This window comes from Scardinius erythrophthalmus (genome assembly GCF_964197995.2).
Source record: "Scardinius erythrophthalmus genome assembly, chromosome: 2".
NCBI classification, from domain to species: domain Eukaryota; kingdom Metazoa; phylum Chordata; class Actinopteri; order Cypriniformes; family Leuciscidae; genus Scardinius; species Scardinius erythrophthalmus.
In genome coordinates this window covers 49,837,411-49,854,683 of record NC_138222.1, presented here as the reverse complement: position 1 = coordinate 49,854,683, position 17,273 = coordinate 49,837,411, and the positions used below count along the sequence as shown (strand labels likewise).

General features: G+C 42.8%; 1 protein-coding gene across 1 annotated transcript in view; it reads left to right on the top strand.

Moving 5' to 3' along the window:
- The first annotated feature begins 6,065 nt into the window (after positions 1-6,065).
- The window catches only part of LOC308687382 (uncharacterized protein), a 439,906-nt gene continuing 428,698 nt past the window's right edge, over positions 6,066-17,273 (top strand). Inside the window, exon 1 of the mRNA XM_081359915.1 lies at positions 6,066-7,415. Coding sequence (XP_081216041.1) covers positions 6,374-7,135 — 762 coding nt within the window. The 5' untranslated portion in view covers positions 6,066-6,373 and the 3' untranslated portion in view covers positions 7,136-7,415. The remainder of the gene's footprint in view (positions 7,416-17,273) is intronic.

Here is a 17,273-nt window from a genome sequence, read left to right as displayed (position 1 = left end):
TAAAAAATAGAAAAATAAATTTACAAACTGGATCCGCATGCACATAATATATAAATAAATTAAAATTATTGGTGGACCCATATATATATATATATATATATATATATATATATATATATATATATATATATATAAACTAATTATGTAGAAAACTGTGAATTAGAAATGAATTTACTTTACTTGATATGCATAATATATCAATAAATGGAAATTATTGGTAGAACCGATATTAAAAGTTTTTGATTAGGTAAAAAACTTAAACATTTATTTACTTAAAGGATTTGCATAATATAGGCCTACATATAAATTACAATCATTTCTACATATATTCTGAATTATATAACCATACTGATCTTGCCTATGGCTTTTCTGTGGTAGTTGCTGTGGTTTAATAAAACATACCACAGTTTGATTCATAGTAACCATGGCATTGACACTTGGCCATAAAATGTGGCTGGTAAATTAGAGTCGTGTCTCTAAGACAACATGAATTCATAAACATCAGATGCTATGCATATCATGCATAACAGATTCTGATAATAGCATTAATATGGTAATCCTGCCTGGGCTGAAATAATTTCATTAGATTGTAAGTTGACACTTGCATGAACCTTCAGGGAACTCTGGCCATTCGTTTATGTTTGCACCACTAACATCAATGTCAGACGCAACTCTTGCCACCTAGTGAAGTCAATACCATTGCTCCTGACAAATCAATATTGTATTACTGCATGTTCACTCAGCATTGCTCTAGACTCTTGTTAGAATTCAGCTGGCGTGGTTTAGGATTTTGCCGACTGTCACAAATGTGGGGGACTTCAGAGAGCATTCATACACAAAATAGCATGCACACAAATGACTAAAAATGGCAGTGATCAGAAGGGTATTATTGCGCTATGATATCACTTCATTGTGTAATGTGATCGTTAATATGAATTAAATGTTTTAGACCTCTGCAGTCTGCAGATAAAAGAGGTGAGAGAAGAAATGGAATTAAAAAATAAATAGCCTACCATAATAACCTATGACAGTGGTTCTCAATTGCTTTTGATTAAGGTTTATGAAACCTGAAACCTTTTGAAACCTGTATGCACATGATCACCCTGTAGCCCAAGACAGGTTGCCCACTGAAGCTAAGCAGGGTTGAGCCTGGTCAGTACCTGGATGGGAGACCTCCTGGGAAAACTAGGTCGCTGTTAGAAGAGGTGTTAATGAGGCCAGTAGGGGGCGCTCACCCTGTGGTCTGTGTGGGTACTAACGCCCCAGTGTAGTGATGGGGACACTATACTGTCAAAGAGCACCGTCCTTCGGATGAGATGTTAAACTGAGGTCCTGACTCTCTGTGGTCACAAAAAATCACAAATTTGCCCAGTAGCCTCTGTCCATCATGGCCTCCTAATCATCCACTGATTGGCCTCATCACTCTGTCTCCTCTCCACCAATAAGATATGAATTATTAGTATTATTACTAAAGATACAAGCAAGCATTCCTTCCCCCTCTTAAAAGTTCATTTACTTTGCCATCCTCTATGGTTTACTGCTTTTCCATTGTGCCTATCAGATAACGTGGCTTGTTTATTTATTTATTTATTTAATATATTTTTTTATTTGCGGTGACCCACAATTTGGTAACCTCTAAAGCTTTAGCTGAAGAGTATAATTAGCATCACTAAATGGAAATGCAAACATTACTTTTCAAAAAGGTTTCTAGAACACTCCCCCTGTCTCCTATTGGTCAGCTAAAGAGATAGTCCCGCCCTACACATGCCATTGGTTGAGACAGTGTTGCTGTGTTGTGCTGGTTAGTTTCGAATCAACATACAAATGACTTAAATGGCAAAATTGCATGCGTCATCTTAAAATATTACATGACATTAATGAAATTAATTCACACACAAGTACTGCTTTCATTTGGAGTGAATGTATGAAAGTGGAAACTGGCCTTCAGAAGTGCAGCTCAACTCCAACAACCCGGCAAAGTCTCTGAACAATATTCTTAATTTTCCAGCTGACTAAACAGTCTTAAGAGGCCACACTCAACGCATGTTACGTCATTCCAAGGGGAAGCCTATCAAAGTGTCAGAAGATTCAAGCATGAAACGTTGGGCTTTTGAAACTCTGAACAAGTATAATTGGATCTTCTCAATATCAAGGACAGTAGGGGGCTGTCTTGTTCTTATCGGACGGGAATCTGCATTGCATAACACACTCTTACAGATGAAAGGACAACACACTCTGGGAATATTATTCTTTAATTCCTTGACCATTGTGAGTTTATATCTCACAATTCTGAGGGGGGGGGGGGGGGGATCAGAAATGTGAGATTAAAAGTTGCAATTACCTTTTTCATTTTTTTATTAATTTATTATTATTATTTCATGGCAGGAACAAATTTAGCAGTTTGATAAAATTTCAGAAATGTAGTATGACAATATGAAAATTTCAACATGATTGTCTTGCTCTGTGTGTTTTTCCATGAAATCTGTGCTGGAACAAATATCGCCCAAACATTTCCTCTCATATTGCATTATTAATACATTAGTGTGTCTCTGAGGGGCAAGGACAGAGACGCCTTCATTATTATGTAACGTATATCGCTCTTGTGAGATAATACGCCAAAGGCTGAGAAATGTATGCACACACACCAACACACACAGCAACTAATCACCTGACCTTGAATTTCCTTGAACCTCTTCATCCGCCTCCTGCAAGCCTCAACGTCTGTCTTAACCCTGCAGTATATACTTTAGTGTTCCTGTTAGCTCTGTTCCAAATCACTGGCTTCTAAGGGAGCATCTGAAATGATACCTCATAAGCGACTGATTTGTAGCAAAGCTTAGACAGCAACAAACTTCCCTTTCAACTCTCACTATTTATGAATCTGACATTGTTGAAGTATATATTCTGTATATGACACATATTAAATGTAGTAGCCAATTTTTTATTATCCAATTTTATTAAAGGGTAACTCTCGCCAAAATGCAACCTAGGGTCTTTTTGTTAATCTACCCGAGGCAAACTTTCGTTTAAAAGCATAATTAGAATGGAAACACCACTTTTAAGTTTTTAATCCTTTTAAATTTGACCGTATTTTCATTTTCGGTCAAATTGCCTTTTGAATGGGAGTGCTTGGGGCTCTATGATAGAATCAAAAATCGCTATTTTTAAAACACATTAAGAAGGCTCGACACAACATGAAACTTTGCTGGAAGTATCACCAGGGGCTCTTCACATGAACTCGAGCATTGAGAACATTGTTTGTGTACACAGATTTTAGGGGTGGAATGGTACATGTATTCGTATCACGTCACGGTTCGGTGCATAACTTTACACGGAGAAACTTATAATTTTTATAATTACATAAAAATTAATTAATGTAATGCGGAACTACTGTTAGATAAGCGGGTTCTTTAGGGACACCTAATCTGTAGCCCCGCCTTAGTTCTGAAGCAGGCTCAATGCTGGAATATGTTGTGTGTGTGAGAGAGAGAGAGAGAGAGAGAGAGAGAGAGAGAGAGAGAGAGAGAGAGAGAGAGACAGAGAGAGAGAGAGAATTGAATTGAATTTTAAAAAGACTTTATTTCACAAACAACTAATACACAGAAAATAAACAAGTTAAAACAACAGAAAACACATTATGGGAAAAAAATTAAATCATCTTCTAAAATAGTACAAACAACTCCTTTGCAACACCAAACCTTCTCAAAAATAAACAAATCATTCATAGTCTTATAAAACTTGTAATCAATCAGTACTCTTGATTTCACCAATGATAAAAAAATCTCAATGATGTTTTGAGAGAGAGAGAGAGAGAGAGAGAGAGAGAGAGTGAGGCGCGGGCGCGATCGAACAGTGGAAACAGAAAAACATACTGTACTCCGTCATTTTGTTTATACAGGACATCATTCAAACTGCAAAGTGTTTAAGTTACTGTTAATTAAAATTAAGGAAAACAAATATTAATCTGAAAGCAAATTCATTTTCAATTCATTCAGGTACAATTACCAAACAAAGGTCTTTTTGTCTTTTTATTAATTTAATTAATAAACAAATTATATAAAATTATTGTCAGTGCACTACAAATAAACTGGTTCTATGCCTTTACTTTGTTAATAAAACTTATTTAAAAAATACAAGGCTTAAGTAATTTCCCTCCATTGTACCGAACTCGTACCGAACCGTGATGTCTGAAACGAGGTATGAACCGAACCGTGACTTATGTGTACCGTTCCACCTCCAACAGATTTTACTAAAAATAAAGATTTTGAACAACTCACTGTAGCTGATTTGAAAAAGGATGCTCATATAAGAAGCAATATTAAAATTAAGAGTCAGTTCTTTCACATTCGGAGATTTTTGACTGTCAAAATGCCGGCGGACACAGCTAGAGTGAGTTGTTCAAAATCTTTCTATGTAGTAAACTCTGATACACAAACAATGTTCTCAATGCTTGAGTTCATGTGTAGAGCCCCTGGTGATACTTCGAGCAAAGTTTCATGTTGTGTTGAGCCTTCTTAGCGTTTTAAAAATAGCGATTTTTGATGCTATCATAGTAGTGCCCCAAGCACTCCCAGTCAAAAGGCAATTGGGTCAAAAATAGGGTCAAATTTAAAAGTGGCATTTCTACTCCAATTATGCTTTTAAACAAAAGTTTGCCTCGGGTATTAACAAAAAGACTCTAGGTTGCATTTTGGCGAGAGTTACCCTTTAAATGCAAAATGTTTCCTTCAGCCAGAACATTTTCATCAGCAAATTTTGTGCGATAAAATATGAAATTTTATTCTGGATTTTTTATTTCTTTTTTATTAGTATTATTCTTATAAAGTTTTATATGACAAGTGAACCCTGCATTTTTTCTTTGAAGAACAAATCACAGTTATTGTACTAAGTATTGATTTTTATGTGCATATGCATTTACACAGAACACCATTTATCATGTGTCTTTTTATCAGACGTAACAGTGATCGGACAGGGAATGAAGGCAAGGGCACAACTTTAAGTAACAAACACAAACGAGATGATTAATAGAACACAGCTGGTACAAATGAACTAATAATGGTGAGCATGGTAACAAAGGAGTGGCGGGAAAACTGAACAAAGGAAAACATGTGACTAATGAAAACAAACTGAACATAATAGTGACAATAACAGCAACTGCATAATTTATTTATGCTGCATTGCATGCTGGGAACTACCAAACATCCTTAACAAATCACAGTGGCACTATTGAATATTAATTGTTTAAACAGTTTTTGGCTAGTTGGAGCAACATTGGGGGAATACTGTTGGTCTAATGTGTCTAAGAAACATCTTTGAGACCCAGAGTCTGGCACACTAAATAAAATGTAATTTATTTTGTCCCTTTTGGTGTAGCCTACTAACTAATATAACCTACTTAAAGTCCCAATGAAATCAAAATGTATTTTTTTGTGCCCCTTTTACCATGAATGTTATCCTTAAGGCCCGTTCACACCAAGCACGATAACTATAAAGATAACGATAAAGATAACTATATATGTGTCCACACCAGCGACCGATAACGGTCTTTTTATTCTAAGCACGCGCGCGCCCGGATGATCCAGATCCATTTTAAATGCGCGAGACCTTTAAATTAGAATGGATTCTGATTGGCTGTCAGTGTTTTATCGTTCGACAGCTGGAAAAAAATCGTTCTGAAAGTGATCCCAACGATATCGTTCCTCATATCTTTATCGTTATAGTTGTGGTGTGAACTCTGTTATTCTTTAATATGGAGAACGATTTTTAGAATTATATCTTTATCGTTATCTTCATAGTTCTCTTACGAGAGGTTCTCTCGTATTGCGTAAGCTTGCTTACGCAGCGGAAAAGCCTTCTTTTCTCGAGATACTGAAACCAAAAAATTATCCTTAATTTTCATATTTTGTCAACGCAGTGCAGCTGTAGGCAGCTGAGCTAGAGCGGCATACTGCGCGCTCATTGGCTGCCTCGCGGCAACTGCTTAAGCCTACCAGTGAGCCTGGCGTGACGTCACGCCCAATAGGGGCGCGCGCGACCTCGCGCGTCACAGCCCGCCAGAATGGGCGGCGTCAGAGCGTATATAAGGAAGGCTCGTAGGCTATATTCTCTGATTTCTGTCTTTTCAGCGAAGCACTCGCATCGCTGATCTCTGAGAAGAAACCGTCGCCGTGGCCTTCTTGGATCAAGCTAAAGAGCCAGCTTAGGACAGCCTGAGGAAGCCGGACGATCTCTTCGCCGCCTTCAGCCTGCCGTGCCAGCTCAGCTATCCGGCGATACTTATCCTTTTCTTGCATTGCATTGCATTGTGTGTGTGTGTTCTGCTCGTTTGTGTGTGTTTTTCTACAGCACATCCTGGAGCGGAAGCATTGCTCTAATGCTTCACACCACGTGCGGCTCATGCCGCTCTACGCTCAGCTACGGAGACCGCCATCTTATCTGCGCTCTCTGCCTGGGCCGGAACCACGCAGCCGTCGCGTTGTCTTCGGGCGGCTGTGTTTTCTGTGAAGAGCTTTCGACGTCGACCCTGCGGGCTCGACTCGACCTCTTCACGGAACCCGCTCCACCTGTCCCTGGGCCGCGCGGGATTCTACGCCGCTCTCAAGGACCAACGGAGCCCGAGACCCGAGCCAGGCTTCCGCCGGAGCCCTTCCCGCGAGCCTCGCTCTCTCTTTCTCCATCCCCGCTCCCCGACGCGCAGTCGACGGCTCTCGCCCTCGATGCCGTCGCCTGGGAGGACGAAACGGAGGATGAAGCATCACCATCCGGTCGAACGGGCGGTCGCAGCGCACCTTTGCCCCCATCCGCGAGATGGCGCTCAAGGTCTGCCCTCCCGCCCAAAACCAGCAGGACTACTTCGGCGTTTGTCAGCCGCGCTGTCTCTGCCGCTGGTCAAGCCGCTTCAGCCCTGCACAAAATGATGGATCTCCAGACTCACATCCTCCGCTGGGTGGACGACGGAGGTACGGATAAAGCCACCTTAACCGACCTGCGCAGCGCGACGGACCTCTCCCTTCGCGCTACGAGGACAGCGGCCCAAGCCATGACTTCGCTTACCGCTGAACAGCACAGGCCGCCACATCCGCGAGGTCCCCGGTCTAGAGTTTCGCCGAAACCCAAGCCGGCAAAGTCCTCCTAGCACTCGCTGAGAGAAAAAGACGGTTAGGTCCCGCTGCGGCCGGACCCCTGTCAAAGCTAACTTGATTCCCTCTGCCAGTCCCCTTGATAAGGCTACTGCAGTAGTGTCCACCGCAGCCAACGAGCCAGTTTGTCAACTCTCTCGCCTGCACACAAGCGCCGTTTCTACGGCAACCCAGATAAATCAAATAAAAAGTGTAAGTCTGGTCATTCGGCTCGCGCCGTCAGTGTTATGAGTGTAGTACATATGCCCACGACCCTGTGTTCATTGCTACACACAAGCACAATTTCCCCCGTGTACCCCACAGAGTGCATTCACATAAATTCGGCTCACGCCGTCAGTGTTATAAGTGTAGTTATATGCCCATGTTCCATGCTCATTGCTACACACAAGCACAATCTCCACTGTCCATCCACGGGGGCATTTACACGAATTTGGCTCACGCCGTCAGTGCTATAAGTGTAGTTTATGTGCCCACGTTCCGTGCTCATATAGCTACACACAAACACAATCTTTCCTGTGCACCCCACGGTGTGCACTCACATAAATTCGGCTCACGCCGTCAGTGTTATGAGTGTAGTAAGCTTGCCCACTTCCCAGTGCTCATCGCTACACACAAGCACAAATCCCCCTGTGTACCCCACAGAGTGCACTCACATAAAGCGCGCTACGGCCGCTCGAGTGATAACTGTAGGTCACGTGCCCACACTTCAGTGCTCACACCTACACAGTGCTCGCTCTGTCTCACACGCTTGGGGAACAGATCATTCTGCCACTGGCCGCGTGTTAATAAAGAGCCCTGTGCCCGCTACACAGCATGCACACTCTCATGTGAACACGCACGAGCCAGCCAACGGCTGTGTTAATAAAGAGCCCTGTGCCCGCTACACAGCGCGCACACTTTCATGTGAACACGTACGAGTCAGCCAACGGCTGTGTGTTAATAAAGAGCCCTGTGCCCGCTACACAGCGCGCACACTCTCATGTAAACACGTACGAGTCAGCCACCGGCTGTGTGTTAATAAAGAGCCATGTGCCCGCGCCACAGTGCGCACACTCTCATGTGAACACGTACGAGTCAGCCACCGGCTGTGTGTTAATAAAGAGCCCTGTGCCCGCTACACAGCGCGCACACTCTCATGTAAACACGTACGAGTCAGCCACCGACTATGTGATAACAAGGAGCTCTGTGCCCGCTTTACAGCACGCACACTCCGATAAACATGCTCGAGCCCGCCCCGCTTCCGCGCCGCGAGCCGTCACACACAACGCGCCCTCACAGCGCCGTTCAGCCGGCTGCCGCCATCGGCAAACTCCCGTTCCCCCTCACTGCCACTGCGCGACTCGCGCTTACCGCCACAGATCCCCCGTCCCGCGCTGTGCGGCGGGCGAGACTCAGAGGCGATTCTACCCCTAGCTTTGAGTGCAAATGCATGGAAAGCTATTCAGGGAGTGTCGAAGTGGGTACTGAACACAGTGATAAAGGGCTATTCGCTTCAATTCGCTCGCCGCCCGCCGCGCTATCGCGCTCGGGCCGAGATTATAGTGAATGCAGATGCAGCGCATCTGCTTCACACAGAAATAGCGAATTTGCTGCACAAAGGGGCGATAGAACGGGTTCTCCCTCCGGGTTCCGAGGCAGGCGTATACAGCCGCTATTTCCTCGTACCCAAGAAGGGCGGAGCACTCAGACCTATATTGGACCTGAGATATTTGAACAGAACGCTTATGAAACGGCCGTTCAAAATGCTCACAACCAGTCAAATCCTCGCGCAGATTCGCCCGGGGGACTGGTTCATATCTCTCGACCTGAAAGACGCGTACTTTCAGATCCAGATTATACCCCGTCACAGGCCATTCTTGAGATTCGCCTTCGACGGCCAGGTATATCAGTACACCGTCCTGCCGTTCGGCCTATCCCTGGCACCCCGTACAATTACGAAGTGCATGGACGTGGCTCTCGCACCCCTGATATCGAGGGGAATGCGAATCCTGAACTATCTGGACGATTGGCTCATTATAGCACGCTCAGCGGAGGAACTAGTTTCCCACAGAGAAGCGCTTCTCGTTCACCTGCAAAGCTTGGGACTTTCCGTGAACTGGGACAAGAGCTCTTTAACCCCCAGCCAGTCTATAATTTTTCTGGGTATAGATCTGGACTCGGCGGCGATGACGGCCAGACTGTCCGTACAGCGCGCGTGCTGTGTTCGACACCTCGCCGCCTCCTTTCAGGAGGGAAAAGTTTTTCCATTAAAAACTTTTCAGAGGTTGCTGGGCCACTTGGCATCAGCAGCAGCTGTCCTGCAGCTGGGTTTACTCCGAATGCGCCCGCTTCAACGCTGGCTAAAAACGGAAATGCCCCGCAAAGCATGGACTTTGGGCCGTGTTCCAATCAGAGTGACTCAGCGCTGTGTTACAGCCCTGCAGCCCTGGCTGGCGGCCGAATGGTATCAGCGGGGAGTGTCGATGGGAACCATCGCACACCACAAAGTGATCTCGACAGACGCGTCCAATATGGGTTGGGGAGCGACTCACGAAGGCAGTCCGATTTGCGGCCCGTGGTCGAATACGGAAAAAGACCTTCACATAAACTGTCTAGAGATGCTGGCGGTCGAGAAAGCGCTGAAGTACTTTCTACCGCTCCTACGGGGACACCATGTGCTAGTTCGCTCAGACAACATGTCAGTGGTGTCGTACGTGAACCGCCAGGGCGGAATCAAATCCAGAACCCTGTGCGCGCTCGCAGAGCGCCTCCTATCCTGGGCTCAAGGCCCGTTGCGCTCCATAAGGGCAGCTCATGTACCCGGCCGTTTGAACGACGGCCCCGACAGACTGTCCAGAGACAACGTTCCCCCAGGGGAATGGTCTCTACACCGCCAGACGATACGGACGCTTTGGCGTCGTTTCGGCGAAGCGAAGATCGACCTCTTCGCCACGAGCGAGAACGCTCAGTGCCAGAGTTTTTCTCGAAACAGGAGGACGCGCTGGCCCAGACCTGGCCCAGCGCCCCGCTGTACGCGTTCCCACCGATCTCGATGCTACCTCAAGTGCTAGCGAGAATCAGGGAGGCGAACTGCGCAGTGCTCCTCATAGCCCCGCACTGGGAAAACCAACCATGGTTCCCCGAGCTAATGAGACTGGCAGACACAGCCCCATGGCCGATTCCGGTGAGGAGAGATCTTCTCTCTCAAGCCCGAGGCTCGATTCTGCATCCCCATCCAGAGCACTGGTCTCTGCATGCGTGGATAATCAACGATTACTCGTTGATCTGCCAGAAGGGGTAATTAACACGATCACGCAGTCCAGAGCCCCTCGACGAGGCGGCTCTATGCGTCTAAATGGTCAGTGTTTAACAAGTGGTGTGTGAATATGGGTTCTAATGCTCAGACCTGTGGAGTCTCACAGGTATTGGAATTCCTCCAAGAGACGTTGGACGCGGGCAGGTCCCCCTCCACGCTCAAAGTTTATGTCGCGGCCATAGCAGCGTTCGCTGAGTCGGCGCGCGGCCGTGCACTGGGCAGGAATGAACTCATTACCCGCTTTCTACGCGGGGCCAGGAGAATGAACCCTCCGCGGCCCCCGTCGGTTCCTATTTGGGACCTGTCTCTGGTCCTAGAGTCATTAAAAGCGCATCCCTTTGAGCCTTTGGACTCTGTGGAGCTGAAATACTTAACGCTTAAGACCGTTTTTCTGCTAGCTCTGGCTTCAGTTAAACGTGTGGGTGATTTACATGCGCTGTCCATCAGCGCGTCGTGCCTCGAGTTTGGACCTAACGACTCGTTAGCCATTCTCAAACCGAAGCACGGCTATGTCCCCAAAGTGTTAGGCACTCCCTTCAGGACTCAGATCATTACCCTGTCGGCCTTGCCGTCCTCCAGCAGCGAGGAAGGGGTTGACCGCCTTTGCCCGGTTAGGGCGTTAAGGTGTTACGTGATGCGCTCTGCAGCCTTCAGGCTCTCAGAGCAGCTTTTCGTTTCGTTTGGCGGGCGCACCAAGGGTTGCGCCGCTTCGAAACAGACACTGTCCAGATGGATAGTAGACGCGATTGCAGCAGCTTACGCGTCCAAAGACCTGCAATGCCCGCTAGGCATACGGGCTCATTCCACCAGAGGCATGGCCTCATCGTGGGCATGGTCCAGTGGGATTTCCATTGATGACATTTGTAAGGCGGCGGGCTGGGCGTCCCCCTCCATATTTGTTAGGTTTTATAACCTGGAAGTTCCCGCTATGCAGGTTAAACTTCTGTCAGTCTAGTCGTGTGTCATGTCCTGCCCAAGGGTCAGGCTGTATTACCGATTAGCTTGTCTGTTGAGCTGCACGCTCAGGGTATCAGTGACATGAACTGGCAGTGCCGTTCTGTGTTTTTTCCCTATGTGTGCTTATGAACATGTGTTGGCCCGCTCCGCTGGCCACCTGTTTGATCACCTCTATGCTTTTCTATGAGTCATATGTGATTGTTAGGCTCGCACGGCGTGGACAAAGGGTTCCCGCTGCGTAAGCAAGCTTACGCAATACGAGAGAACCTCTCGTAAGAGAACGATACTTGGTTACTCACGTAACCTCGGTTCTCTCTAGAGAGGGAACGAGTATTGCGTTCCCTGACCGTGCTGAGCCTATCGCTCGCGTCGCTTCAGTCGACAGAAAACAGAGAATATAGCCTACGAGCCTTCCTTATATACGCTCTGACGCCGCCCATTCTGGCGGGCTGTGACGCGCGAGGTCGCGCGCGCCCCTATTGGGCGTGACGTCACGCCAGGCTCACTGGTAGGCTTAAGCAGTTGCCGCGAGGCAGCCAATGAGCGCGCAGTATGCCGCTCTAGCTCAGCTGCCTACAGCTGCACTGCGTTGACAAAATATGAAAATTAAGGATAATTTTTTGGTTTCAGTATCTCGAGAAAAGAAGGCTTTTCCGCTGCGTAAGCAAGCTTACGCAATACTCGTTCCCTCTCTAGAGAGAACCGAGGTTACGTGAGTAACCAAGTATCGTTATCGTCCTTGGTGTGAACGGGCCTTTACGGTTAAAAGCTGTGCTTCAAAACAATGACAAAATTCACATTTAGAAGAAATAAGTATAATACAGTCTCTCACTTCCACCAATATGGATCAATGATTTTGATGACATCACTCTGCACTTCAGCTTCTAATCAGAATTTCTATCCAATCAAATGCTCTCTACAACCTAAAGCGTCCCGCCCCCACACTACAGACACTGAAGCTGTGACTGAAATCGGTCATTTGTTCACATATTTACTATTTTCTACATAGTGAATGGCACACAGTGCACTATATAGGGAATAGGGAACGATTCAGACATAGTGTAAATATGCTTTCCATTGGGGCAAATGAAGTCTGGTTTCACATTAGTGTCACGCGAGCTGTTTGAATATGTCTCGCCCTGTCTTCCTGTTTCAGTGGAAATTACGTCAAAACATTGAATAATGCTGCGTGTCTACTTTTAAAGTCAGCATGAAACTCTAATGTGACTAATATCTGAGTGAAATGGCTTCTCAAATGAGAGAGGAAAAAAAAAGAATGGCAGGACTTGATTGTCCATTTGGGAATTGATTGGATGGTTGTGGTTTGCTATTGGTTGATCTCCTGTGAGTGACAGGTTGTCCCGCCTCACGCCAGTAAACCAACCCAGTCTCGAGTAAACACATCATCAGAGAAGAGAAGAGATGTCGATGCAAGGAAAGTTATTTTGATGTAAGATTACGAGGGCACATGAATTTAAATAATAATAATAACATGCAGGGATAATAAATCATTTAAAAAAGTACTGCAATATTCCATAATAAAATAAGAAGTCCATTTTGATTTCATAGAGAATTCAAAATAATGGAAGGCATCTAAAAATCAGGTTTGACATACCATAGCTTTGACAGAAAATAAGCAGAATTATCAAAAATTGTCTAAAAAATATATAAAACTGTCAGTCTCAAAATGGTCTTGATACTCACAGATAAAAACAGATTTTTTTATTTTTTTCTCTGATCCTTTTTTAAAGTGAAAATGTTTTACATTTCTCAAAACTAAATGGCAGGAGAAACAGCAGGACTTGTTTTCTCTCATATCTCAAGAATCAGTATAAGGTAATGGGATTGGCAAATTTTGATCATATCTGACACTAAACCAATTGTTGTGCTCGAAGGCAATGCTGGAAATCTTTGGTAAATCTCAAGTTTTGTTTTGCATTAGAGCTCAGGTGCTTTGGTGGCCCATTTAAATGCACCTTTAATTGATTATGATATGCCACTGTGAAGTAATTGAAATGCCAAGTGCTGATACCGTCAACATGCAGGAACACTCAGGTAATCAGCTGAATTTAGGAGCTATTCATTTGAAATGCATGAAGGTTGCATGAATGAGTCACACAATCTGTTACAAAAATTTGTGTAACTTTCAGGTAGAAGAGAAGACGTTTTCTTTAACCTTCTGCTCTCACTCCCAAGCAGCCATTGTGTCTTTTAAGAGAAATTGAGTAAACTTGAATTACTCATTCAGTCTGCAGCTTTTACAATCAATAGAGCAAACCTTGATGTGCTGCTTTTGAATGAATTTGAGTGATTTTTTTTGTTGTGCAATTACTTTTCAGAAGCATTTCAGCTTTTCGTCTGGCGGATGACCAAACATAAAAATAGTCTTATTGAAGATCAGGATATCATACAATTACGAGAATATACAGTAAGTTTATTTAAGGATTCTAGCACACGTGTTTTGCAAAGACAAATGTAATTTTTTACGTATTAAAAATATCTACATAGTAGTATATTTTTCACATCATCACTGTACATTCATCCTATTACTTTTTCTTGAGAAATAGTTAGAGTAAGAAATTCAAAAATATCTCTATAAAAATTATTATGTTCATTTACAACAAATAAATGACATCGTGGGACTTGTTTTCTCTCATATCTCAAGAAGCAGATTGCCAAATTGTGATAACTTCTGACACTAAACCAATTGTTGATTTCATAAAGATTTTCATACTTCTAAATCTGTGCAAATACTTTGTTTTAGATGCTGTCAATACATCCATCTAGCATCTTATGTTATATAATATACAACAATATATAATAACAGATCATGAAATCAGACAATTTACATTCAAATAATTATTTATGTATTTATTTGTTAAACATTGTGTAATGTTTATTTATGAATTTTATTTCAAAGTGTTACCAGTTTTGGAAATATGCCTCTGATGCATTTATACTGTATAGATTTCAAAAAACATTCTTCAATAAAAAGTTCGAAACCATGAACAAAGCAGCTCTGAGATGAACCTCATTTGAACAACAAAAGGTAATAGAATGTGTACTTAAAATCTTTATCTCTATTGAGAAAATGAAAAGGATTTTTAAATCCAAAACCACTGCAGTGCTTTATTAAACACTTGTAAAATTTAGCAAATTGGAAATCTTTAAGGTCACAGCTCTCTGTTAAATTCTGAGTGGGGTGAGGAAAGACCAGAAGAGAAGGGATAAAAGATGTAATTATTCTTTCTCAACGAAATGCAAAACAAGGTCAAATGATCTTTGTACAGATTTTTATACTGTACAAACTGTCTATCCCCTAACCCTAAATCTACAGTGCTATGCATAAGTTTAGACACCCATGCTAAAGTTGACTAAAAAGAGGAATAAAAAAATCTTTTGGAAATTGAACTTAATGCCTTAATTAAAAAAATTAGGAAAAATCCAACCTTTAAGGACACCAATTTTCTTTGTGAATGAATAATGTATCATAAATAAATAAATGTTCTTCCTTAAAATACAGGGTGCATAAGTTTGGACACCCCTATGTTAAATTCCCATAGAGGTAGGCAGATGTTTATTTTTAAAGGCCAGTTACTTCATTGATTCAGGATACTATGCATCCTGATAAAGTTCCCTTGGCCTCTGGAATTAAAATAGCCCCACATCATCATAAGATCTCAATGCAAATCAAAGCTATTAGGCTAACTGAAATAAAACCATGCCAATCTCTAGGTATGGTGAAGGCTATGTGATGATGTGGGGCTATTTTAATTCCAGAGGCCAAGGGAACTTTATCAGGATGCATAGTATCCTGAATCAATGAAGTAACTGGCCTTTAAAAATAAACATCTGCCAGCCTCTATGGGAATTTAACATAGGGGTGTCCAAACTTATGCACCCTGTATTTTAAGGAAGGATATTTATTTATTTACGATACATTATTCATTTACAAAGAAAATTGGTGTCCTTAAAGGTTGAATTTTTCCTAATTTTTTAAATTAAGGCATTAAGTTCAGTTTATTCCTCTTTTTAGTCAACTTTAGTATGGGTGTCTAAACTTATGCATAGCACTGTATATCATATAAAGCTTTCTGCATTTTTGCATTTTCAAAAAACATCACATATGATTTATAAGCTGTTTTTCCTTGTGGGGACCCAAAAATGGACAAGGATTTTGAATATTGAAATTGACATACTTTATATTCTGAAGAAAATAATCAGTTTAACCTAGAAAGGAACCCAGGCCTCAGGAGTGAGAGCATCTCATCCTAGCCACAAGAACACAGGGGGGAAACCGAGTAAATATTCAGCAAAAAGAGCTTTAAAACATGTTTACTTTCTAGCCCTGTAGCCAATCTGATACGGCCGTGAGTCACTGCGCTGATTAAACTAGAACAAAGATAAAAGCCTCTGAGTTTTAATACCGCTCTATCTGACTCCTCAGAGTTTAGAAGAACACTTATCTTCTCATTAGTCCCTGATGAGGAATTTCAGAAGTTATTCAGGATGAATCAATTAGTGCCAGCCACAGCAGAAGTATGAAAGGACATTTTTAAATATAAAGAAAACATACCTTTCTTCTGTGTATATCATAGTTTAGAATTTTTCACACACACACACACACACACACACACACACACACACACACACACACACACACACACACACACACACACACACACACACACACACACACACACACACACAATTTCAGCTCGGGTATAAGTTTTTTAAAAATAACCTTTTTACATTCACAATGCATCTTCATCCCTTCACAGACAATATGCCATTTTTGATGGGATGGGACATTTAAAATCAACATGGCAGCTGCTGTCACTGTCATCAAGGTTGTGACCTTAGCCAGCAAAATTTAAGAGTCAATAAACAGACTTTTCTTAGTAGGGGGAAAAAAGAATAAATAAAGACTATTTTTATATATATATTTATTATTTTAACTGATATTTATTTATACTTTTTATGTTTACCATTGAGGTGGGCATGCATGCTATGCTTGAAAACTCCTGTCAAGGATAATGCAAGAAAAAACTATGGCTGAATCCAAAATCTAAATCTAAACCCTTATTCACTATTCCCTACGTTAGTCCACTAATACTGTTCACTTGAAGGAGTGAGCGGATTCGGACAGCCGTTGAGCGTACATCGGTTGTACACTCGTTATTGCGGTGCAATGTGGGATTGAATAAGTGCACTCAATAAAGTCCACTATGGTTTCGGACACAACTACAAATGGCTGTCCCTTCAAATAACACCCTATATTTTGAGGGTATAGGGGGCGATTTCAAATTCAGCCTATGGCTCCTCTTCTTCCTCTTCACTGTGGATTGTGAACCAACTTAACTAGTACTAATTGCATACCACCACCTGCTGTGCAGGAGTGTGATAAGAATTGAATGTAAGGTTGAGTAGAACAGATGATTTCCCATTTCCCACGTTTCTAATACCTTTCACAATCACTTTTACCATTTCTCCACTATAGGTTTTAACATTTTCTGTTTGCATTAAACGTTTTTTATTATTTAATAATTTTTTGGTGTATCAGTTTTATTGTAGGCCTATTAGATGCTGTGCGTTTTGTATTGTTTTTATATGTTTAAATGTCATGACCCTGCTCAATAATTAAAAACGAAAAGCAGTAAACACACTCTCTGCAAGAGGCAAAATAAACATGCATTTTCTGAACAGTTTACGTCCTATTACTCGACTATAACTTGTGGGAGGGGGACTTATGTCAGAATAATTAGAGGATTGAGCTTATAAAGCACTGCTCTCTCTCCCTCTCTGTTGGTTGCAGGGAAAGGTCAACCTATTCAGAGTCCGATACTCATAAACTAAGTATTCATGGCCTGTCGCTGAAATGC